This window comes from Panthera onca, chromosome A2 (genome assembly GCF_046562875.1).
Source record: "Panthera onca isolate mPanOnc1 chromosome A2, mPanOnc1 haplotype 2, whole genome shotgun sequence".
NCBI lineage: Eukaryota > Metazoa > Chordata > Mammalia > Carnivora > Felidae > Panthera > Panthera onca.
This window is the reverse complement of record NC_138340.1, coordinates 77,525,649-77,550,428: the sequence shown is the minus strand read 5'-3', so window position 1 is coordinate 77,550,428 and position 24,780 is coordinate 77,525,649. Positions and strand designations below refer to the sequence as shown.

The window sequence follows — 24,780 nt, the reverse complement described above, 5'->3', positions numbered from 1 at the left end:
TGATACAGGCAGATGACTGGTGGATCAGTGACCTCAGGACCCTTTAATCTTTCGACCTGTCCATGTTTGGTAATGTCAAACCCTAAGATTTCAACAAAATATTTAAATACTTTTTAAAAGGTCTGAGCAGATCCAAAGAAGGTATCTGAAAACACCTGTGATCCCACTTTAAGTTTTTTTAAAACCCAACACTGTAAAAGGCACATTTGAGGAAAATAACTCAGGTTCTTGTTTTGGCATTAAAAAGAAATCTTGGCCAATTACAAATAGGCAAGAAAAAGCACAGGGCTCTCAATCAACAACCTTGGATTCTTACATTTCAAGTGACATCACGCCTGAATTTTCTACTATCAAAAGCGTGGATGGCATAAGACAGTGAAGAAATCATTTAAAGGACATACTTCTTATTGATTACCCTGGTTTCTAGTTCTGAGTCAGTTTTTAGCAAACTGCATGCCTGGAATCTCTTCACTTACCTTTATAAAGAAACATTCAAAGACCATTATGGTCTTGGATATTCCAGACAGTTTTATCAGGTTTCCCCTCTAGAATGCTGTGGTCACAAAATGGGTATTTATGTTTGGTCCCCTCGGCCCACAGGGTTGGTCGTCTTTTTGAACGTATACATTTTCTATGTGTGCTACGATGTTATTCAGCTTATTGAATAAACAGCCATAGCTGTTAAGCTATTCGGTGTTCCTTACAGTCTGAAGTGGTGGGAGGCCTAACTCAGCATCCAGCACTGCAAAGGATTTTCCCATAAATTAGTATATTCTTAGGTAGTAGATTCGAAGTAACTGTTTTTCTTTTTGAACTGGTCTCTAGGAAGTTCAATCATAAATTTGTGCTCAACTGCATTAGCCCATCTTTCTAGTTACTCCCTACATCTTACCACTAAACTCTTTTAATATTCTATTTAATAGTTTTGCTATGGAGTCTAACCTCTGACCTTTTCAGAGGTAGGTTAGATTGAAAATGATATATGAACAAATGAAAACTTCAGAAAAAGATGCCTATATAATTATTAACTGCCTGGTATTACTACTCAATCTATTTCTGTAAGAATGAGGAGTAAAAAAAAAAAATCCTCCCTAGAAAGAACATAATAAAATTTATCAGCTCGGTCTTATGAATTTTAACTAAAAAGTCACACACATGCATGCACACACACACACAATCACTGCACATAATTCTCTATGGGTTTCTGGTTTGAATAATAACTTTTTTTTTTTTTTTTTTAAAGAAAGGCAGACTGCCACGTGCAGCGCCTCATTTGGATGTGTCTGGAGTCTTGGAAGCTTGACTACCCTATGTTCTCCTACAAATGGACCTTGAGAGCTTGTTTGGAGGTTCCAGCAGGGGAGCGCAGCTACTCGTATACCCTTGACCAAAGAACGGTCCTCCTCTATTGGGGAAGGTCGTCCTCTTCGACCGAGCGCGCAGCTTTGGGAGGGACGCACATGGAGCGGTGAGGGAGGAAGGGGACACCCGCCTAGCCAGCCAGATCAGCCGAATCAACCCTGGCGATCAATGGGGTGACAGATGTCGCAGCCAGATCGCCCTCACATCCTGAATAATAACTTTTAAGATAAACCATATGAAATTGCCATTGCTGTAGGTCATAAAATGGTTGAATATTGGCAATTCCGTATTTTTCAACATGAACAGCGGGAAAGGATTTATCTGTTAATAGAATCTGGATACATCAACAGCAATAAAAGAACTAGGTCTCACCTGAATGACCTCAGCATCCGATAGGACTTTCCTAAATCAGATACTCTTCTGCAGAATGGACTCACAGCCAACTCCATCTGAAACATTAAAAGATACTCCATAGTTTTGTCAGAATATGTCAGAATCCTATTTTGAACTGGGGACACACACACCTGGATCACAGAAAGTTGTAGTTTGCAGTAAACTTAATTTTACCTGGACTGTGAGGAAAAATTTGAAATTCAATAAAATTTAATAAAAGGCAAGAACTTAGATAACTTTTGCATTTACTAAAGAAATGTAACATGACACAATTCCTTCAAGAAAATAGAAGAACATTTTTTTGGTTATGTAAAAGGAGGAGGTTTAGATCTTTTCTCCACTGAAAAATTGGAGAAGGGAAGGTTTTTAGGACTGCATGCCTTACTTTAAGTAGGCATCACGAGCGTTTCTGTATTAAGTATAAATAATGACACTTCTCACCAAGCTGGCCCACGTGATTAAAAGCCCTAACTCTGGAGGAAGCACAACTATGACAAATTCCAAATCTACAATGACTACCGTGTGGCCCCGGACTTCACTTTTTCCAGGTTCCCATCTGTCAAATGGAGATAGCACTAATGCACAGAAGTATACAGATAAAATAGAGAATTCCACAAAGCAATATGAGTGATCATGCAGTAGGTACTTGTTCAATGGCAGCAATTATTACTGGCATTTTTTTTAACTTTCCCCCTTTCACATTATTAGCAAGTTAATTTGCTTCCTGACTCAAGAACTACTGGTTTCACTTTATTTTCCTCCTTTGACAAGACATTTTACTTGTCATTAAAGGGAGATGTAGGCTATTTGTTCTTTATCTAGCAAGTGCAAAGTTTTCGCATATGCGGATCTCAGATAGTAAACCGTTTTTCCTCTCTAGCTACCAACAGAACCCTGGTAAAGAATAGTTTAGAAAATGTCTGAAAAAAATTATGGAGCATCTTCCTTGAAGAAAAACACAGGAATGGAAAGTAGAGCTTCTGTCCTGCTGGTCATCGTTCTAAAATATTGCTCAAATCTTCCCTACTGCAAGACCATGGAGACCTAAACAATCACTCATCTGAGAAATATTTTTGATTCCCTATTAATTGCCAGGCACCAAGTTAGACATTGGAATGAGAAGATAAATTAGACTATCTTGCCTTCAGGGACCTCTTTCAAATTTAGTGAAGATTATCTATCTATCATAAAGGACTGGTGTAAACTTTTATTTTAAGAGAGACAAAGTGAATGAGTGGAGGAGGGGCAGAGAGAGAAGAAGAGAGAGAACCCCAAGCAGGCTCTGCACAGTGAGCGTAGAGCCCAACACGGGGCTCGATCTCACAAACTGTGAGATCATGACCTCAGCTGAAGTCAAGAGTCGGATGCTTAACCAATTGAGCCACCTAAGCGCCCCATCTTTAAACAATATAATTATTACTCATCAAAATCATAAAAAGCTGTATGTGCATATACATACACATACATATACTGCATATACATATATACATACACATGATTATTACTAAGCAAAATAACAAGTGTGATACCAAATGTATGAACTGACTGTCATGGGGGAAGTGGAGGGCAGCTTCCTGGAGATGGTTCTGAGGGGAACTAGTGGAATTTCTGGGTGGAGCAGGTGAAATTTCTCTCCTAACATATAGAAGACACAGAATATGCCCCCCTATGTCCTAGAGGGAAACCTTAACATGGTTAGAAAACTCTCTAAAATACAGAAAATTAAGTAAATGAAAAGGGAGAAGCTCATGGTTTAAGAAAGTCAGGATTCTTGCCAACAAAGCAAAACAGAGCAGGTTGAAGCCAGTGTTCTCAAACAAGACAGTGGGTCCTTGGGACCTGTTTAGTTTCTTCACTTGATGGAATTACTGGTTTCCTTCAGGATGTGGCATTTATTTTACACTGAGCACAAAGTAAAAGTGCTATTATCATGTATCTCTGATTTGGTAATTCCAATCATATACGTGTGTGTGTTTGTGTGTGTGTGCGTGCACGTGATGGTTTTTACACACTGAGATTACATGAAGTATTTTTCATGAAACATTTTTGTCATTTTTTTCAATTACCCTACTGGGCTCCACCATCTTCAAAGATTAAACCAAAAAACCTTTGCCTTAGCACTTGAGCAGGATGGAATGTTAAAGCAAATTTAAGTAGCTAGGGAAAAATTACAATATAAGAGAATAAGACCTTGAGTTGCTGTGTAATCTATGATGATACAGGAGATTTCTATGCCATGGGACAATTTCAAAATGTTAAATGTTTAAAATAAACAAAGGACCTCTAGGCTACTGAAAACCATTTTCTTCTGCCAGAATTCCATTAAACAATAAAGGCCATGTTTCTAAAGGGCAGGAGTGTTCCTTTTAGAGGAGGTGACTCTGCAATTAGCTGTGGATGCACAAATGGCATGTTCAAACGCCTTTCTCTCCCCCCTCCCTGGTTCGAAGGAGGCGAGCGGTCAGCTGCAGGCACGGTGAACTAATTACAGAGCCGTTCCATACCCACTGCAGACATTTGGTTAACCACAGGGCATCTGTGGATATTCCTACCGCTCTCCTGCCTGACACTGCTCAGGGGAAAAGGCAACTGGAATGGAAATCTTGATAATTTTGTTTTCTTTTCTAAATTTATATTTTCAGGCCAAAAAACTATATATATATATATATATATATATATATACGTATATATATATACACACACACACACATATATATGTATATATGTATATATATATGTGTATATGTATATGTGTATGTATATGCATATGTATATTTAAAAGGCACCAGAAGACCTATAAATAGAAACTGCTAGGAGGACCACTGAGTAAATAATTTAATGCCAATTCCACTAGCCATCCCCTCCCTCAGGGTAGAAAAGATATTGAGGGGCAGAGGGAAGTGTGTTTCAAAGGGCAGTGTAGACAAATCCCTGGAGAGATTCTGAGTCAGCAGACACCAATGGCCTTGAACAAGCTTAGTGTTTTAGAACTGCTGTGTGATTATTGTAGACACAGAGAGCATGTGGTCACAGCAGGGAATTAATTACCTGTAGGAAACCACCTCATGCCCATGACCTGATTCTTAAGGAGGCTGCATGTCGGGTACTTCCCTCACCACGAACCCTCCAGATGGCACTGGGCAACTACTCCCCCTCTCACCTGTGCAACAGTGCCAGAGGGGACAGGTTAGGATTCCTAAAGAAATCTTTAAGACATACCATCATCTGTCTTTGCAAGCAGACTGAATGACAGCTAGGCAGCAGTCCCTAACCTACTCCTATGGGTCTCTTCCTGAGCTTCTTTTTTTTTTTTTTTTTTTTTTTTTTTTTTTTATGCCAGAAGAGTGGGCACTTTTATCACAAGAACACTTTTAAAACCCAGAGAGGATTTGTGCATTCTTGATTCCAGTGGCCTTGATGGCTTTGTTTCATTTTGAATACAAACTGATAGAACTTTCAATAACGAGGCAGTCAAAAGGCTTTCCAGTCCCCAGCTGATGCCAGTCATGAATACAAATGTCAGGGTAATGCCTTCTAAGTGTTTTGACTCTCTGAGGAAGACACGTCCGATCAAATACGATCCAGAAAGCTGAGGCGCAGCACTGTACAACTGCAGGTGTGGCAAGAAACCAGGTCAAATTAAACCCCCCAACTCGCTGTAATTTTTGTAAACGGGGGTGTAGCTGGATATCACTAGCCAAAGCTACTAGGCACAACGTGATTAACTCTGATAGGGCTTCCTCCCGTCTCTCCTGTGCCCATAGCCCACAGGGTGAGGACTGTATGCAAGCTGGGTGGCAGGATGCTCTGAAGTGGGGACACATGCACAGTCCGGGAGGGAACAAAGGAGTCAGGGAAACAGACCTCACGCTGAGTAGATGCTGCTGCTTCTATATTTAAGAAATGGAAAAGAGAGGCTGTTCTGGAGCCTTAGTTAGTAATGAGGACTAATGAGTTTCACTGATCTTAAGGGAAGGGAGCTGAGAAAACGTTTGGTTTACTGGGCGACATGTCTTAAGGAAGAAGAAATGCCAAATAAAATTGTGAATGATGCGGTTTCTGGAGTCAACCCGCCCCCCGCTGCCTTGCATTTGGAGCAGGTGCTGGGTGTGGCAGCAAGGGTCACAGGACAATGCTCTCCATCTTTCAAGACTCATAAGGGAACATCACATAAAAATCAGCAACGAAAAGCCTGCGGCGCAGCAGGCAGCGCCCTCATCCTGGCCGTCTCTGCTGTCTCTCTCTGCTCCTGGCCACTCTGATTGCAGTGCTGCCTCCAGGAAAGTGACTCAAGGACCAGCTGGAGCAGAATGCAAATAAACCGGTGGGGGAGGGAGCCCCAGGGAGCCAAGAGGACAGGAACAGAAAAAACAAAATTCTGGAGGAAAGGGGGAAAGAGAACAGACACCCGTTTGAGTAGAGCTCAGGGTGTTTCTAACAAGACTGTGCCCTCAGTCCAGCCAGCGGCCTGGAGCCAGTAAGGGACAAGTAACACACTGCTTATGTACGATCCTTAAGACGGAGTGTTAACCTGTAACAACAAAACAAAGTGTGCAAGGGCATGAGAACGAAGCTGATGAAAGTGGAAAAAGGTCAAAGGAGCAACACGAATGGTAACATTTAACTTCTGTTTCTATGCCTACGCCACTAAAGGCCTATTCCCCAAAGAAGGTTCTTTACTATGGTCTGGTGGTCTCCAAATCATGTGGAGATGAAAATGACTAATCCTGGCCCAATTCGTATGCAAAGAGTCTGGCTCTTGAAATGTGAGATAATGTACCTTGTCCCTTTTGTGCCTCTATCAGGTACAAGGGAGTGTCTGACAATCACCACCCCCCCCTACAAGTAGTGCACCACATCTTCTCAGCAAGGGAATAGTGAACCCAGACTTGTCCCCAGATACACACAGGGATAAATAAGGACATTAAAATTTGACTATCTTTATAAGCAGGGGGGATCTGGCAAACTATGAACAATCCATCTGAATAACTATTTAGACTAGTAAAGTTAACAGCTTGGAGAGGCTTGAAAAATGAGTTTGCCTTTGGGGCGCCTGGGTGGCTCAGTCGGTGGGGCGTCCGACTTCGGCTCAGGTCATGATCTCACGGTTCGTGGGTTTGAGCCCCGCATCAGGCTCTGTGCTGACAGTTCAGAGCCTGGAGCCTGCTTCGGATTCTGTGTCTCCCTCTCTCTGTGCCCCATCCCCGCTCATGCTCTGTCTCTCTCTCCCTCAAGAATAAATAAAACATTAAAAAAAATTAAAAAAAAACAAAAGAAAAAAAATGAGTTCACCTTTGACATACTATGTAAATATGAATGATCTGTTTCTGAATCTTTTAACTATATGTTTGAGGGGTTTCTTCTCTGCCTCTGATATTGTTGAAAGGCTTCCAAAAAATCTGTCTAAAGGAAAAAGGAAAAAACCCTTTCTATAAGAGGTGATCATGGTTTGAGAGCCTGGAATGATTTCAAACCTGGCCATACACAAGAAAGGTACTCTGTTCAACAGAAAGAGACCAAATAATCAGACCCTTTATCTAGATGGTCCAGTGTGCATCTAAGTGAATTAGAACATTGTCTTGGAATACTGAGCTGGCCACTAGAGGATTACAGACATGCTGGGAGCTTTTTCTCTTTACGTGCCAACAGCCAGCACCTTTACAGTTCATTGCCTATATTATTTTCCAGCAAAATTAATTAATTACTCTTATCAACATTGATCTCGTGGGATAATAATAAGAAAGCCCTACATTACAGAAAAATGGGACATGTTTCTGTAATGTGGAATGAACCACTTCACCTTAACTTTGAAATGTCAAATACGAGTGATGACTCTTTTATTAAATGAAGAAAAAATATCTGGCATGAAAGTATGTCTAAACTCTTCTCTCTCTCTCTCTCTCTCTTTTTTTTTTTTTTACCAATTCAGTTTAAATGAATTTATTTTTCTTTATTAAAGCTTCAACTCTTTAAAGCAGTAAAAGAACACATACTCAGTCTTTCAATAAATAGGTAATATAGAGGCTGAAACATTTCCCCCTTTGTAGCTATGCATCAATTTACCTGAGCAAAATCAGCCGCAAGTCGTACCTTCCCACCTTCGCCAAGAAGTCTTATGAGACTGGCATTGCGAATAAAAAGTTCAATTGCTCTTTGGGCAATAGCTTCCGTGTTGTCAAAGACAAAATCCAAGCATTCAAAGTGGTTAAAGTAGTCACTCATAACTCTAGCAATGAAACCTTGAAGCTCCTTCATGTACAGAGAACAAGGAACATCAGGCTTTCCTGAGCTGGATAATGACCTGCAGAAGGGAGAAAACAGGCAATGCACTAACAGTCAGTATTTAACTTTTGCCTGCCGCTCCCCACCCCTGCCCCGCCAACCCGTCACCTGCTATTTCAGTCCTATGGAATTTTTTCCCTCAATGGTAAAAAAGGTATTGTTTATTTTTCCTAAGAGTTAAAGAGCATAAAACAATGTTTAAATTATAAAAGCCGTTTTAAGATGCTAGGAAGATTACTGAAGAAATCTTAGAATCCATTTACCTAGAGATTATTAAGAATGAAACGGACAACCATCTGTCTCGGATGATTCACACAGTGCCTTATGCACTCTCTGACCTCTCAAGGTCCTTCGCAGCTTTACAAATCTCCATCCACTCATAGTTTTGCCTGGTTAGTGAATAAATCAATAATGAAGCCTGAAATAGCATTTTACACTTTGTAAGGGCAGAAAACACTGCCTGCCCCAAACAAACTCTTGGCAAAGATATTTCTGCTCCTGTGCTATTTAGTCTGATCAGCCGAATAGTAGATTTCTGACTGTGAAGCTGGTTATGTAACAATACACATGGTATGCAATTTTTTCCTCCCAGATGATGAGGTTTGCAAAGGCTTTAATTTGGATCAACAGATGATGCCAGCTGATGCTCCATGAAATACTATTTATAATTTATAAATGTTTATAATTGCTCTTTAAGGAATATATTAAAAGAATGTGAAATATTTATAGGAAAGAAATTATACCCAAATTAGAAATCACCTGATATTAATTAGCTAACCAATGAGATCATTGGCTACAAAGTGCTGAATCTTCTTCAAAAAATGAGTGTTCCCATATTCTGAGAATGACGTAGAAAGAGTGGCAACGGTCTAGAGAACAACAACAGATATGACTCAAGTGCCCAGAGCAAGAGAATAAGGTGAACTTCATTATCTTCAAAGACAGCAATGAATGGTTATTATCAGAGGATACTAACCAAAGGTCTTCTATTTCTAGAAGTAGACAGAAATAGAGAAACCAGTCTTAAGTTCTGGCAGGAAGAGATTTTGTTTGGTTATAAGACAGAACGTCCTGAGGCGAGGCCACTGGGGGGCACGGTGGAATGCTGCCGCGTGCAGTGTCACACGGTGGAGGGCTGCTCGGGTACGAGTGCAGAGACGGCCTCAGTAAGTGAGGGCAATCTTCACGTGGGGTATGGGTTTGCCAGATTCAGACACTGCAGGGCCTATCTGCATTCAGTTCAAAAGTCAAGGCTGGAAAAAAACAAGGACACCAATCTCTTTCATAGTTTCTTGTGCTTTATCCAAAGCACTGCTGTTATCTTAGTACTCCTCCAGAGGAGTATTTCAAGAATTTTAATCTGGTTAATTGAAATTATTTCCATGAGGATTAGAAAATAAAATACTAGAACAAGTTCCTTAAGCACGTGTCAATGTAAGTAAAATGATCCATCTTGGACAAAATTTTGAAATAGGTATTATCAGTTCTCAGTGGGGATTAGAAGCCTGACTGAAATTTACTAGGATGCAAAACTGGCTTGGCCATCGCTAAAGCTCAGTTTTCCCAATTACCCCAAAGCTTTTGGTAAGAGATTTTCAACTGATAGAGTGCAAGAGTACGTTGTGCAGAAGTTGAAGGGCCTTCACAGTGAGAGCTGCACGCACGAGTCGAGGGTAGACCGAATGCACGCCTGAGAAGTGGCAGACGTTCATCCTCATGTCACCAAGACTTTTGGTGCGTGTGTGTGCTCTGCCCCCGTCAGAGGTGCACATCCATCGCTTCAGGATCTAGAATCTTCCTACTTTTACTGTCTTCCTTCCCCATGCAAAGCTATAACTGGACAGGAGCCATTTTACACTAAATAAAAGAATTTCAGTCAATGTACTATGTCAATCAGACATTTATGTTTAAAGCTTTATCTAATTTGGAAAGAAAGACACTGGTCCTATTAAATACATTTCAAATACCAGGAAACCAGGTTGAGCATTACTTTTTAAATAGCAGAGGGATTCTGTAACCCACCACATTCCACACAAGGCTGGCTGACAAGGTTAACCTGCTTTATTCCTTGTACCTAAAATAGGTATAGAGGGCTTCAAAGGGCAGATGGTCACTATTATTTTTCCAACTGTGACTCCTGGGGGCTGGCCCTACAATAAAAGTGAATTCTCCTTCTTGAACAACTTAATCTAACCTTACCTTATGTTTCATATAAGCCAAACATTTCATATATGGAATGACATGACAATTACTAATAACAAAGTTCTAGAAAGTGAGAAAATTACTGTCATGGCGCAACAATTTTAAACGCACCATGAAACAGTGTTCCACACTCCTACAAGGACACATGTGGAAAACGACTATCAGTGGACTCTCAAATGTCTGCCATATATAGAGAGAGGGCTGAAATGGAACCATCAAAAGCCATTTGAGAAAACAAATTAAGGACAGTGTCATACACATTAAAATAATGCTTCGTACTCATGGCAACCTATCAGTGGTAATCTGGCTCCCTAGCATTTAAGCAAACTAGTAAGGATGTAGCTATTGGGACAGCCAGCTTTTAATGTCTAATCCGTTATCTACAGGCACTAGCTGTGGCTCACCAACACAGCTGCTGAAGTATTATCTGATTGCTCTTACAGAATGAGCCTTCATTTTTGTTTCCTTTTCAGAGGCATTGATAATCAGTCTAACTGGAACATTTCAGATCACCTTTGAACAAAATTCGTTTCTTTCCAAATGCTGCTAAATCAACAGTTTTGTGCTATCTCCAAATATTATAGTCTTTTGCCTATAATCCACTTCACCCTTCTGTGCTTCATGTCATTATTAAAAACAGAGATTGACCTTTTCACCCTTCAAAAGATACTGTGTAGGGGCACCTGGGTGGCTTGGTCACTTCAGCGTCTGACTTCAGCTCAGGTCATGATCCCATGGTTCCTGAGTTCGAGCCCCGCATCAGGCTGTGTGCTGACAGCTTAGAGCCTGGAGCCTGCTTTCAATTCTGTGTCTCCCTCCCTCCCTCTCTTTCTCTCTCTGCCCCTCCCCCGCTCACTCTTTGTCTCTCTCAAAAATTAATAAACATTTAAAAAATTTTAAAAAAATACTCTGCAAATGAAAGAAGTGATTTGAAAAATTAAAGGACAGTGTAGAACTCATACAATTTTCTATAAACAGCTAGACTAGTGGCTGAACATTTAATAAAGTAGATATTTAAACAACATGAATATAAATAGAAATAGGAAAATTCAAAAATAGTAACTATGAACTAGGAATATAAAACACATATCTACATATTAATATTTGAATATTTAGGTCTAGAGCGGTTAAGTTTAAAAAAAAAAATCACGGGGCATCTGGGTGGCTCAGTTGGCTAAACGTCCCACTTCGGCTCAGGTCATGATCTCACAGTTTGTGAGTTCGAGCTCCGTGTCCGGCTCTGTGGTGTCAGTTCAGAGCCTGGAGCTGCTTCGGATTCTGTGCCTCCTTCTCTCTCCGCCCCTCCCCCACTCACACTCTCGCTGTCTCTCGAAAAATGAATAAACGTTAAAAAATCACTCTAAGCATGTGCAAATAACTATTCCAAACTCTCCATAAATAATGTCCTGGCCATTTTACTCTCCTTAAAACGATTTCAGTAAACACTGGGTTAGGACTATGATCCTTATTCTCAAGACAACTATGACATAGATAAGAAGTACTCTTGTGAAATAGCTGTGGAATACTACCCAAGCGTTGATGGCCAGGTGTGACACGACCAGATTGAATTGCCACAAAACTCTGAGAAAGGAAAATCATTCTTGCAGGGAGCTGAGATGCAGCGTGCCTTCAAAGCCAGAGCAGGACTCAGACCAGCGTAGTGGCAGAGGAGGGACATTTTATACAAGAAATAACATGCCTATGCCACAGTTCAAGTACAGGATGCTTGCGAGAAGTAAGGATAAAGATGAACTTGGAAAGAGAAGATGTACCAACTGCCAGAAGTCCTGAATCATGCTGAGTCCCATAGATGTTAATGATTCTATGTTTCAAAGGCAGGAGAGCAATGATGCAAACAAGAATTGAAAAATTTTAATCAGCTAATGGCACTCACAATGGATAAAACAGTGTGAGGCTGGAGGCCACGCCCGTCATGAGAGGAAGAAACCCTGTGTGGAAAGAGACTTCGGGAAGAAGGGTGGAGGTGGGTCAATGAAAGACAAATGTAGCAAAGGTTACTGAAATTGTGGTTGGAAGTGCTTACCCAGAAAAATCTTCCTGATGCATGGTGATGATTATGGCCTCTATAGCATCTCCCACGGAAGTCAGTAAGGGGTGCACAGCACTTCCCATAAGAACATGGATCGTCTAAAAAGAAAAAGGAAGGATAGGCAAAATTAAAGACCAACACACAGAAATCTGAGATGGGAGAAGCACTTTGACTCAAAGGTTTTACATCGAATTCCGGCTATATACAGTTTAACTGCAATAACTCAACAGAAGTCTGTTCCTCTCCCAACTGCTGTTGCGAATGATCTTTAAAGCTGAAAATATGTGGAACATGGCACTGAACATTTCAACTCCCCAACTCCTCTCAAATGTTCAAGAAGTTTCATGGTCACATGAGCCCTGAAGAGTGGCCCTTATAAAGATCAAATAAACACACTGTGCCAAGTTTCTGAAAAGAGTGAGGCAAGACCCAGAGGGACTCTTGTCAGTGCAGACACAACCGGAACAACATGGCATGCTCTCCAGCAGAGTGAGCATAATAAATATGTGGTATTTCTTGTAGGGCAGGACAGTTAGGCCTTTCTGGGAGTAGGTTCCTGTTTGGCAGGAGTGCTTTTGGTACTGGGTATCATCTCCCTTCCCAATCTTTATCCTTACTTCTCACAAACATCCTGTACTTGAGCCTCTGGCCTGGGTGTGTTACTTCTTATTTCTGTTGTCACAACTGGGCCGGGCAAGGTGTTTGCCACTGGCATCTAGTGGGTGGAAGACAGAGACACTGCTCAACAGCCTCCACTGCACAGGACAATCTCCCACAACAAAGAACTACCTGGTGTAAAATGTCAATAATGCTCACATTGAAAACTGTTCTACACTGAGGTATAATCACTGGTTACATTATGGAAGACCCTTGGCCTTAGTTATGGGTTTTTAGTGTGAAAATATTAACTGGGCCTCAGTACACACTTAAAATCTAAAATGTAAGTATATTATGTATGCCTCACTGGTGACTACACACAATGAAGACGGATGGCTTTGGCTCATACAAACAATAGAAATAAATCAGAAAAGGTTAAACAGGACCCGTATCTATTAAATTCCTAAATATCATCTCTAGCCCTTAATCTCTGGTAAAAGTAAACAGTACATGGGGATTAAGAGAGACAGGGAGGCAAGGAGAGACAGAGCAAATGCCTGAGCAAGAGCACAGAGCTTGCCCTCAAGGAGTTGACAATCTAGTGACAGCAGATAATTTCTAGCCATAGTAATGCTCTATAGGGTGCTATGGGATCATGGGAGAAACCTCACTTAAGCTGACATGATCTGAAAGACAGAAGGTACTGCCTACACCAAATTTCAGAGGTGGGCTGAGAGAGTACACGTTAAAGGTATGGTTGCCTGGGAAAGATGATGCACTCAACTGCACAGCATTCAATACAGACAGGGTGTGAGGTGCCTGCCCGTGTGGAAATAGACTCAGCAGATATACTCTGTAGGCTGCTAAGGAGTTGGGAATTTGCCCTGAAGGGAATGGGAAACCAATGATGGGTTTTAAGCAATGAGAAAATGTGGTTTAAAGATCTGAATGTGGGAAAAATCACATTGGATGGCAGACTGGGTAAATAGACTAAAGGCAGTAGTAGTCTCGATGCAAAATGGTGAGTGTCCAAACAAAATCAGAGGCAACAGGAATAGATACGAGGAGACAGGCTGGAGATACTGTGATTAATGATTTGGTGATATTATTAACTGAATGTGTGAGTGCAGAAGCAGCAGGTTGATTTGGGGATGGAGAGAAGAAATGATGAGTTCAGATTTGGACATGAGTTTGAAGGACTTATAGGAAATTCACATGGGCTATCCAGGAAGAACTAAAATATTTACATTTGTAGTTCTTGACACATTTGACTAGATTTGGTAGTCTTTGGCTTCTAAGAGGGAAGATGAAGCCAAAAGAGTCAATGAGATACCAGAGGATGGTTTGCAGAGTAAGGCTAAATGCCATTTTGAGGTCTTTCAGAAGAAGAGGAGTCCTTGAAGGACTAAAAGGGGTAAGATTATTTATTTAGTATAGATTATGTGCTGAGAACTATGGTATATGCCTCACATATTATAGTTCTACTTTAAATTCAATTATTCCTTCCTTTAAGAATATTAAAATCTCTAACTCATAGGTGATGAATCTAAAGTAATTTATAGATGGGGAAACTAAAGTGAAGTTAAGGAGACTGTCCTGAAGTGAGCAAGTAGAAGAGCTGGGATTTCCTACACACAGGTGACTCCACTGAGCTTTTGGTTATGCTTTGCCCACTTAGGGCAGAGAAGTAGGAAGAGATTTTAGAGTATGGTAGAAATGACTGAACAAGAGTTCAAGAAAGAAGACTCTGGTATGAGAGAGTGAAGTATCTAACTACAGATCCTCCTACAACCAATTATGGAAAACAAACCAACAAAAAACCTACTGTAGAGTCGTAGAGATGGGAAAAAAGCAGGCATTTTTAGAAGGGTGTGGAAATCTAGAGCAAGCAATCAGAGGAGAGTGAGTTTTCCATTTTCTGTGACTTGGCTCAAAGAGTGTCTATCGTCATGATAGTGGCAAGGCTGGGGGGCTAAAACTCTGAAAGTAAAAAAAAAAAAAAGAAAACAAATCCTGCAGTCTTTTAGGCCAAAAGAGCAATGGAAAGGGGCCCTGGTTCAACCAGGGCTATTAGAAAGTGAGAGAGGAACCTCAGATGGGAGAGAGCCAGAGAAGAATGGCTAATTCTATATTTAAACTCAGCACTAGTCTTCAGCTGACTCATCAATCGTGCCTGGGCAAAGCAAACAAAAAATGGCTGCCAACAAGGCTTCACTGGATTGAGGTCTAAGGCATGGCCAGCTGCAGGTACCCGACAGTGTACAGTTAGAGCCCAGTCAAGCTGATTAATCGCTAAAGTAACATCAACACTCAGGAGCAATGTAAAAAAAAATACTGAGTCTACACAACATTAACATTCACAATATCCAGGATATATTAAAAAATCACTACATATACAAAAAGCTAGAAAATGTTATCAATTTTCAAGGTAAAAGATAATTCACAGCTGCCATCCCTGAGATGATCCAGATTCTACAATTATTAGGCAGGAACCTCGGTGAGGTAAAGAAAGAAATGCTCACAATAAATATTAGGAAACCTCAGCAGAGTGACTGAATGTGTAAAAAAAGAACCAAATGGATATTTTATTATTTATTTTTAAAAAATGTTTATTTATTTATTTTGAGAGAGAGAGAAAGTGCAAGCAGCAGAGGGGCAGAGAGAGAGGGAGACAGACAGTCTCAAGCAGGCTCCATGCTCAGCATGGAGCCCGATGTGGGGTTCAATCCCATGACCTGAGATCATGACCTGAGCCAAAATCAAGAGTTGGATGCTTAACCAATAGAGTCATCCAGGCGCCCCACAAAAATGGATATTGTAAACTAAAAACAAATTGCACTACATGCATGTAGATGTAAATGTACTTCCATAAATAAGAGGTTTCTATATTTTACATAACATGGTGCAAAATTACCTCCATGAAGACTATGAAAACTTAAGGATTTATAGGGTAATCCCCAGAAGAACCACTAAAAAAAAAAATCACATGAAGAGGTATATATAAAAATCTAATAAATTAATTAAAATGGAATTCAAAAAATTTTTCAAAGAATCCAAAAGAAAAAACAAAAGGAGGAAAAGAAAAAAGTAAAAAAAGCCAAACAAATGGGATAAAAACCAAAACTATATATATCAAAATAAAAACTTGTTAATGATTATATAATGTTAATGGACTAAACACTCCCATTAAAAGACAGAGATTACCAGAACAGACAAAAAGACAACTATATACTGTTTATAGGAGATGTACTTTAAAAATAAAGACACACAGGAATTGAAAATAAGTGGACAGAAGATATACCATGTAAACATTAAGCATAAAAAGGTTGGAGTAGCCTAATATCACATGAAACAAACTGCATGACAGTAAGTATTAGCAAAGCTAAAGAGGGCTATTTCACAATGACGAAAACATCAGTTCATCAGGAAGGCATAACAATTGTAAATATGTATGAGACACAGCTTCAGCAGAAGTAGTAAATAGCTTCAAAATTGAGGTGTCAAGAATTGACAGAATTAAAAGGTCCACAATCATAGTAGAAAACTAACTTCTGTCTTTCAGCAGTTGATAGAACCATTATATAAAATATCAGTAGAGATACAGAATATCTGAACACATCACTAAATATATTCCCACTACCTTGACTTAAGTGATATTTATAGAACAATATAGTCAACAACTGCAGAGTAGACTTTTTTGTCAAACCACATGGTTCATTTACCAAGACAGACCACAACACATGCTAGGCCGTAAAACAAGACTCAAAACTTTAAAGAACTGGAATCATACAGAGTATGGTTTCTGATGATAACAGAATTGTATGAAAAAATAAGATATCTAGGAAAACCACAAATAATTGGAATTTAAAAAAAAAAACACTTTTAAATAACTCATGAATCAAAGAAGAAACTGCAAAGGAAATCTGAAAATATTTCAAACTTAATGAGGATAAAAGCACAACATGTCAAAACCAAAGTTACTTAGAGGGAAATTTACAACTTGTTAAATTTATTTGGGAAGGGAAAAGGTCTAAAAATCAATGGTATAAGGCATATTTTTTAAAAAAAGGCCAAGAAAATCCCAAGTGGAAGTAAATCAAAAAGGCAAAAGCAGAAATCAATGAAAAAGAAAGAGAGAAAATCAAGAAAGTCAACAGTTGGCTCCCTGAAAAGATCAATAAAACTGACAAACCCATAGCTAAACTGATGAAGAAGAAAAGAGAACACAAATATTAATCAAAAAAATTTTTAAAAAGGCTATCACTAGAGGCCCCAAAGACATTAAAAGGACAGTAAGAGAATATCATGTACAGCATTATTCTGACAAATCAGGTAACTTAGATGAATAGACAAATACCTTGAAAGTCACAAAGTATCAAAGCTCATTCAAGAAGAAACGAGTAACTCAAATAGCCTTTTCCCTACTAAACAAGTCAAATTTGTAGTTCTAAACTTCCTACAAAGAAAACTACAGGCCCAGATGGCTTCACTGGTGAATTCTATTAAGCATGTGAGAAGAAAATAACACAAATTCTTTCAGATGACAGAACAGGAGGAAATAGTTCCAAACCTAATTAATGAGGCCAGTTTTGATACCAAAATCAGACAAAGAATTACAAGAAAACTATATACCAATATCTCTTATGATTATAGATGCAAACATTGTTAACAAAAATTAAGCATATCAAATTCAGGAATATATAAAAAGGGTAATACATCATAACTAAGGTGGGTTTGACATTTGAAAATCAACTTCTGTATTGTATTAACAGAATAAAGGTGTAAAACAATATGATTATTTCAATAGATAGAGAAAAAACTATTTGATGAAATGCCATTTATATTTTTTAAAAGTTTCAGTAAACTAGGAATAGAAAGGAACTTGCTTAACCTGCTAAAGGCCATCTAACACCATACTTAAAACACTAGAATACAGATGGAGTGCTTTCCCCCAAGTCAGGAAAATGCTCACCAAGGTCCACTCTCACCAGTTGTAGTCAACCCTGTACCAGAGTTCCTATCCAGTGAAACAAGGCATGGAAAACAGGCATCCACCTGTATACGATATGATGGTTTACAAAGAAAATGTTCATTCTGGCTACATGAGGCTTCCCACTTATGGGAAATACAAAACAGGAACAGTAGAGGATTAACGACTATCAGAGGAAATGGAGAAAGGAGAATAGATTATATCTCACAAATTCTTTACAAAGCAGGGAAGTGTGTCATACATTTTTCAAAGATTTACCTAAAATAGCTAAGATTACAAAAATATAGAAGCCTCAGCAATCTGGATTATTCTCTCATACAGAACATAAACCCACACAGTAAGGGAGAAAGGAAAAACTACCATGTTTAAACTTAGCAATACAATCACTATATGAAACAATCCCAGTAATAAATGGATCAGAATTATTGAGCCAAGGTATTTAACTACTTAACAGCTGAGGTGAGTATAATAAAATGACTCTCATTAATTTTAATTATGCCATCCATGACAAAGTAGATAATTATCAGATGTTAAACCTCAAGCCTAAAATAACATTTAATTTCAGATAAAATCTCAACAAAGTAGAGAAGAAAAAACTGTTATGTACCCTTCTGTGTAATTTTAGCAAGTGAAACATATATTTAGTATTTTCTCTATAAAATAATAAAAGCATATAGGTTTTTGGTTCTTGGGATACAATTATTTATACCTCCTACCATTCTACCCCTAACTCAAAGTAAATTTGTACTAAATCTCCTACAATTTTAGGAAATTCAAGGTTCTCTTTTTTTTTCCTTGAGAGGGTTTTGTTTTTTACTTAATATGTCATAACAGTTTTTATGATTTAATTTAAAAAGCAACGTCAAAATGGTTTCATTGAGTTCTGTTAACATATGCAATTAAGTCTTTAATTGGCAGGGCCACTTGAACCACCTGCCAGTCTTCTTACCCAATTCTCAAGGACCACACTGGTGAGTCATCACCAAACTGCCCAGCTACGTGAGCTATTGGCTCTGGTGAGCAAGCCTCAGAGCAAGGGCTGTAGCCAGAGGTCAGGGCAATCTTGCCTGCACTGGCCTCAACTCTGAGCCTACAGGGACTAACAACAGGAACTACCTTTGTTATATGTTAAAAATGCAGATTCAGAGTACATCCGACACTGAATTACAATCTGAAGAATTTCTAGTTTGACTCTGTCGGGAGACTTTTATGATCAGGCAAAGTGTAGGCACTCTGTCTTAACCTACAGAGTGGACTTTCTCTAACCATGAGTTGTGATCATTAGGGGTCAAAAAATCACTATCAGAATATTTTAAAAAGTAATAGATGAGGGGTGCCTGGGTGGCTCAGCTGGTTAAGTGTCTAACTCTTGATATCAGCTCGGGTTGTGAGATCAAGCCCTGCATCAGGCTCCACACTGAGCGTGGAGCCTACTTGGGACTGTCTCTCCCTCCCTCTCTCTCTCTCTCTCTCCATTCCCTTCCCCTACTCGTGCTTTCTCTCTCTCAAAATAAATAAATAAACATTAAAAAAAAAAGTAATAGAGGAGCATAGAAAACAAAAGCATGTATCACCCAAAATAAGGAAAATATTGTTCTGTGAAACTTTTGTTTCAATTACAGAAATACAGATGTATATCTTACATACATGCAATTATATAGGTTGTACATATTTATAAATGCTTATATATTGTGTATGGGGTCACAAATTAAAATCGATTTCCTATCGTGGGTAGCAATCAAAATATGTTTGATAGCTACTTCTAGAAGACAAAGAAAAAATGTGGAACCACAGAAAAGGAGACTGTGAATTCCCTGCCTGGAAGCAAGAATGTTAAGACCTTTTGGGTTTTCCTATTGGTTTGATTTTATGGTATTTTTATGACCATCAGTAACTTGGACAATTCTTTTCTTGGACAACTCTTTTTTTTTTTTTTTTTACATTTTTTTAAGTTTTATTTATTTTGAGTGTGTGTGTGAGAGAGAGTAGGGGAGAGGCAGAGACAGAGAGTGGGAGAGAGAGAGAGAGAGAGAGAGAATCCCAAGTAGACTCTGCACTGTTAGCACAGAACCCGATGTGGGACTCAAACTCACAAATTGTGAGATCATGACCTGAGCCGAAATCAGAAGCTTAACTGACTGACCCATCCAGGTGCCCCTTTTTGGACAACTCTTAATAAAAACAATTATTTTAGGATGGTGGCTCTAATAATACTTCATCATAATGAGATGGGCACACTGGGGGAACAGAAAGAATACAGAGAAACATCCAAGTGTGCTTTCACTGTGCTGGGGGAAAAGACTGTCTTCTCCTACCCTCATATATGAATTTAGTGTCCTCAAGTTTTGGGGCCTGTAAAATCCCCATCCATGTCACCTGTGGACAGCATTTTGACCTCAGAAATTACCTTCTCCCTTAGGATTTGTGACAACATCCTCTAAATCTCTTCCTCAGCAAACTGAAGTTTGCTGTTGAACTGTTGTTCAACAGTGTTGTTTCTTTGTAGCTTCTTACTCCCTAAATAAAAGTATTTGTCCTTGGAATTCACTGGTAGTGCCTGTCTCTGTCTCTCTCTCTCTTTTATCTCTATCTAAGCAACCTAAATCTAACCTGACAGTTGACATCTATTACCTTTGTGCAGTTATATTGTACACCTTACAGATGCAGAAACTAAGGCAAGAGTAAACTTATCGACTTGTCTGAGGTCATACAGCTAGTTAAATAGCTGAGATAGGATTCATATACTAGTAGTTTGGCTCCTGAGTCTTTGCTGCACAGTGTTACTTAGTAAATACCAAAAACATATTTAGTAAACAAATGAATGATGATGGCAAGCAAACACAACTCTCTGGGTCAGTGAGGTCTGGATTTACCAGCATTAGGACTTTGAGCAAGCTATTCCAAGTTGTATAAAATAGGGACAATAATATATAACTTGAACAGTTGCGATCATATTTCAATATATTGCATGTGACTGGCAAGGAGCAAGTACTAAATCCAGGGTATCTATTACTATCATAAAAATGAATGATTTCCTTGTTTAAAGAGTTACCTAGTGTCAGCTACATATGGCTCTGAATCTTGTATGACCATTATTTTTTATTAAACTTCCTGGGTATATTTATGTTAGTATGTTAAAAATGGGAATTTACCCTGATTTCACACCTTTCACATACACATTAGAGTCTCTCAACCTTGGCACTATTGACATTTTGGGCCCAGTAATTCCTTGTTGTCAGGGCTCTCTTATGCACTGCAAGATGCTGAGCAGCATCCCTGGCACTAGATGCCAAGAGCACTCCACTCCCAGTCATGACAATCAAAAATGTCTCTAAACATGGTTAAATGTTCCCTAGAGGACAAAATCACCCTAGTAGGGACTCAATGCTTTACTGGGATAATACTAGGCTGTAGTGCCTTGAGATATAGTGAGTACCTGAAGACTCTTGCTTCTCTTGCTTATGATAAAATTATCATAAGTAGAACACAATCTGTAGACACCAACAGGGGCTATTTTTAAGATCTAGAAAATATAAACACACATGTATGCCTTCTCTTTAGGATAATTATCAGCAGCTACTTTTGGTAGAGGATTCTGAATTATTTTTAAAATGTGACACTCTCCCACTCATCCAAACAAATCCTAAAACCCACTGTGATCTGTAGAGTCAAAGATTAAATTCTTTTACCTTTAGGGCTGAGATTATAGTTTGTTCGGCTGCTGGTGGGAATGAGCTCTGACTGGAAACCACCTAGAACAAGGTTTTGATCCAGTTATAGTTGTGCTTACGTCATTTATTTTTATAAATATTAATTTTGATCATTAACATAATAAAGCTGTTTCTACAGACACATAAAACAGTATCATAACTTCACATTATATCTCCTACATGTTTTAAAAACTTCTTAGTATTTACTAGTTAAGGCAGGCTGAACAATACTTTCCTGTATAAAGCAAACGTACTGTATACTTCAAATAATCAAAAGATTAAGAATGTTAAGAGTTGGCTTTCCTTTATTCACTTTAGACAGGCTTTAGTTATAATACTGTAACTTGAAAAGGTCAGTCTAAAGCCGTATTTACATACTTCTTTAAAAAAATCACTTTTCTCCAGGCTAACTATAATTTTCAACAAGTCTTTCAAATACAAATGTCAGGGGCGCCTGGGTGGCTCAGTTGGTTAAGCGTCCTACTTCAGCTTAGGTCATGATCTCACAGTTCGTGAGTTCAAGCCCCGTGTCTGGCTCTGTGCTGATAGCACGGAGCCTGGAGCCCATCGAGTTCTGTGTGTCTCCCTCTCTCTCTGCCCCTCCCCTGCCCCTGCTCACACTCTGTCTTTCTTCCTCTCAAAAATAAATAAGCATTAAAAAAAAAAAAATAAAATACAAATGTCAAACAATTTCTTTTTAGAAATCAATACAAATATTATGAACATTCTGAAAGTATCAAGAAAGGCATTTACATCAGCCTAAATAAATAACATTCTTTCATTGATTGCAGTCTAATTGGAGTAATAATAAAGGGAATGGAAAATACATCATTTATATTTTTTATTTACTTTTGTTTTTTACTTCCTCTTCTGAGGTTTATTAATAAACCTTTAAAATATATTCTGCTTAATGTGTGACATACACTTTTTTGTAAACTCCTAATTGATAAAAGGACTTGTTAAAATTCTAAGTAACTGAACAGTCACTGATAATTATTCTAAAATACAATTTAGCATATTAAAGCTCAAATTAAAGGTCATGTTTTCAAGAATGTCATCTAATCTTTAGCCTTCTTCAGGTCCTCTAATTATTTCTCTCTCTACTTGCTAAATATTTTGGAAATGGTTTATAGAGAATAAACACAAGCTACTCAAAAGTCAAAGATTGGATTCAAAGTGTAGCTTTCCTGGTAATTATAAATACAGTTCATCTTAGAAATAATATATGGTCACCAACAAATTAAAGTTCATCATAAAAATTACATCAGCAACACAACAGCAAAAAAAAAAAAAATCCATCTTCTATTTTCAAGTAGCCATCAGTTATTATACCATAAAAATGCACTGTTTAGGCAGCTCCTTCCCCCTATTTTGGGGCAAAGATAGAACCTTTCCAACATGTTGGAGGGATTAAGAGTTCTCATTCTGTCATTAGCTTTGCTATAATTTACTACCACCCACATGATATCAAATTATGCTTTTTAATAGGTATGAAATAGTATGATTTACCCTTAAATCATTTGCTCAATAAACTTGATTATACCAACCAAGCCTGATGATCTAGAGTTCTTATGCTTTAAACCAAGTATATAAACAAAAAGTCACACAAATGATAAAGGCCAGAGTCAATAACTGTTTAAAAAGAGTTCATTCCACAGCTTATTTCACACTCACCACGTTTTCATTGCATTCTTTTGCAAAAAATTAAATAATAATTCGTTGTCTATTTGAGGCAAACAGAAAGAAGTTGAAATTAAAAGAACTTAATTAAAATAAAATAAAGGTTACCTTTGTTACTGATTGGTGTAACTTATACAGTGAATTCACTACTGCCACATTTCTTCTCTGCCCTTCTGTAAGAGGCCCAATCACCTGACTTGCATCTCCTTGTGTGGATAGCTGTAAGAATTCAACACAAATAGAAATTACCAAAATGGCAGTTCATTTATAACTGGGAAGAAGCTCATGTCCCCTGACCAAAACAAAAAACAAAAAAATGTTAACTGGTAACTTCAGATCGAACATTGGAGACTTTAGGCACAACCAGGAACCTCTACAGAGAGGAAACCCAATCATTGTGCCCAAGAAGAACACCCTTCATCACTTCAGAGCTGATGGACCCCGGAGGCATATGTGACCTAAAAGCCCAGTGTGTGCTGTTATTTTCATACATCAGCATAGCACTCCTAGGACATAAATTCTGGCAGCTGCCAATAGTCTTTCTACTCAAAAACTCAGAAATAAGCCATCAAAAGGAAAAAAAAAAAGTAAATGAAGGGAGGGAAGGAGGAACGAAGAAAAATAAACCTACATCCTATGTACATCTGGCAGCCATCATAATATGCTCTGAAATGGGTGGTGAAGAGAGGGTTTTACTTTCATTTTTATAGATTAAATTCTTTCAAAAAAAAGAAAGATAGTTAAGATTATACTGTATATGGACAGTCAGTACAAGTGGTATTAAGAACTTTTTACTCCTCACCTTTTAAAAATAATTTTTTAATGTTTATATTTATTTTTGAGAGAGAGAGAGAGAGCATGAGCAGGGGAGGGGCAGAGAGAGAGGGAGACACAGAATCTAAAGGAGGCTCCATGCTTGGAGCTATCAGCACAGAGCCCTACACGGGGCTCAAACCCACAAACCATGAGGTCATCAACTGAGCCAAAGTCAGATACTCAACAGACTGAGCCACTCAGGCACCCCTTCACTCCTCTCCCCTTTAATTTACTTCTGAACATATGAGTTTTAGGACATGTAATGCTTTACAGAGTTAATCTAGAATTCTTACAGCTTGATCTAAGAAAATAATCTACATATAAACTATTTTCATATTGATCAGATTTTCATCCAGTCCTCTGTAATGATGGTTTCTTAAAGGTGAATTAAATCTGAGTAGGACAAATAAAAAATGATCTAAGTAAACTCTGTAAATGTGTATGCAGATCTCAACATACGAAAAACTGGCCTTTTAGGAGAGCTGAAACTAAGAGTATCTTCTGTTAGAGTGAGCCAAATAAAATCTGGGAGAAAGAAATACTATTTTGCTTTCTACTTTCCTATGACGAACACACACACACAAACATTTAAAAAAATTAAACTCAATGCCCATTTTATCAATTCCTACTTATGATAATAAAATATTTAAAAATATGAAAATTTGCAATTAAAATGAAGGGAATATTCCTTTGTTAAT

The 24,780-nt window shown here is 38.5% G+C and overlaps 1 protein-coding gene across 1 annotated transcript in view; it reads right to left on the bottom strand.

Moving 5' to 3' along the window:
• The window catches only part of COG5 (component of oligomeric golgi complex 5), a 319,388-nt gene that overhangs the window by 16,987 nt on the left and 277,621 nt on the right, over window positions 1-24,780 (bottom strand). The window contains exons 15-19 of the mRNA XM_078442554.2: window positions 23,375-23,485; window positions 21,566-21,628; window positions 12,284-12,387; window positions 7,819-8,056; window positions 1,735-1,811 (exon numbers count right to left, since the gene is read on the bottom strand). Coding sequence (XP_078298680.1) covers window positions 1,735-1,811; window positions 7,819-8,056; window positions 12,284-12,387; window positions 21,566-21,628; window positions 23,375-23,485 — 593 coding nt within the window. The remainder of the gene's footprint in view (window positions 1-1,734; window positions 1,812-7,818; window positions 8,057-12,283; window positions 12,388-21,565; window positions 21,629-23,374; window positions 23,486-24,780) is intronic.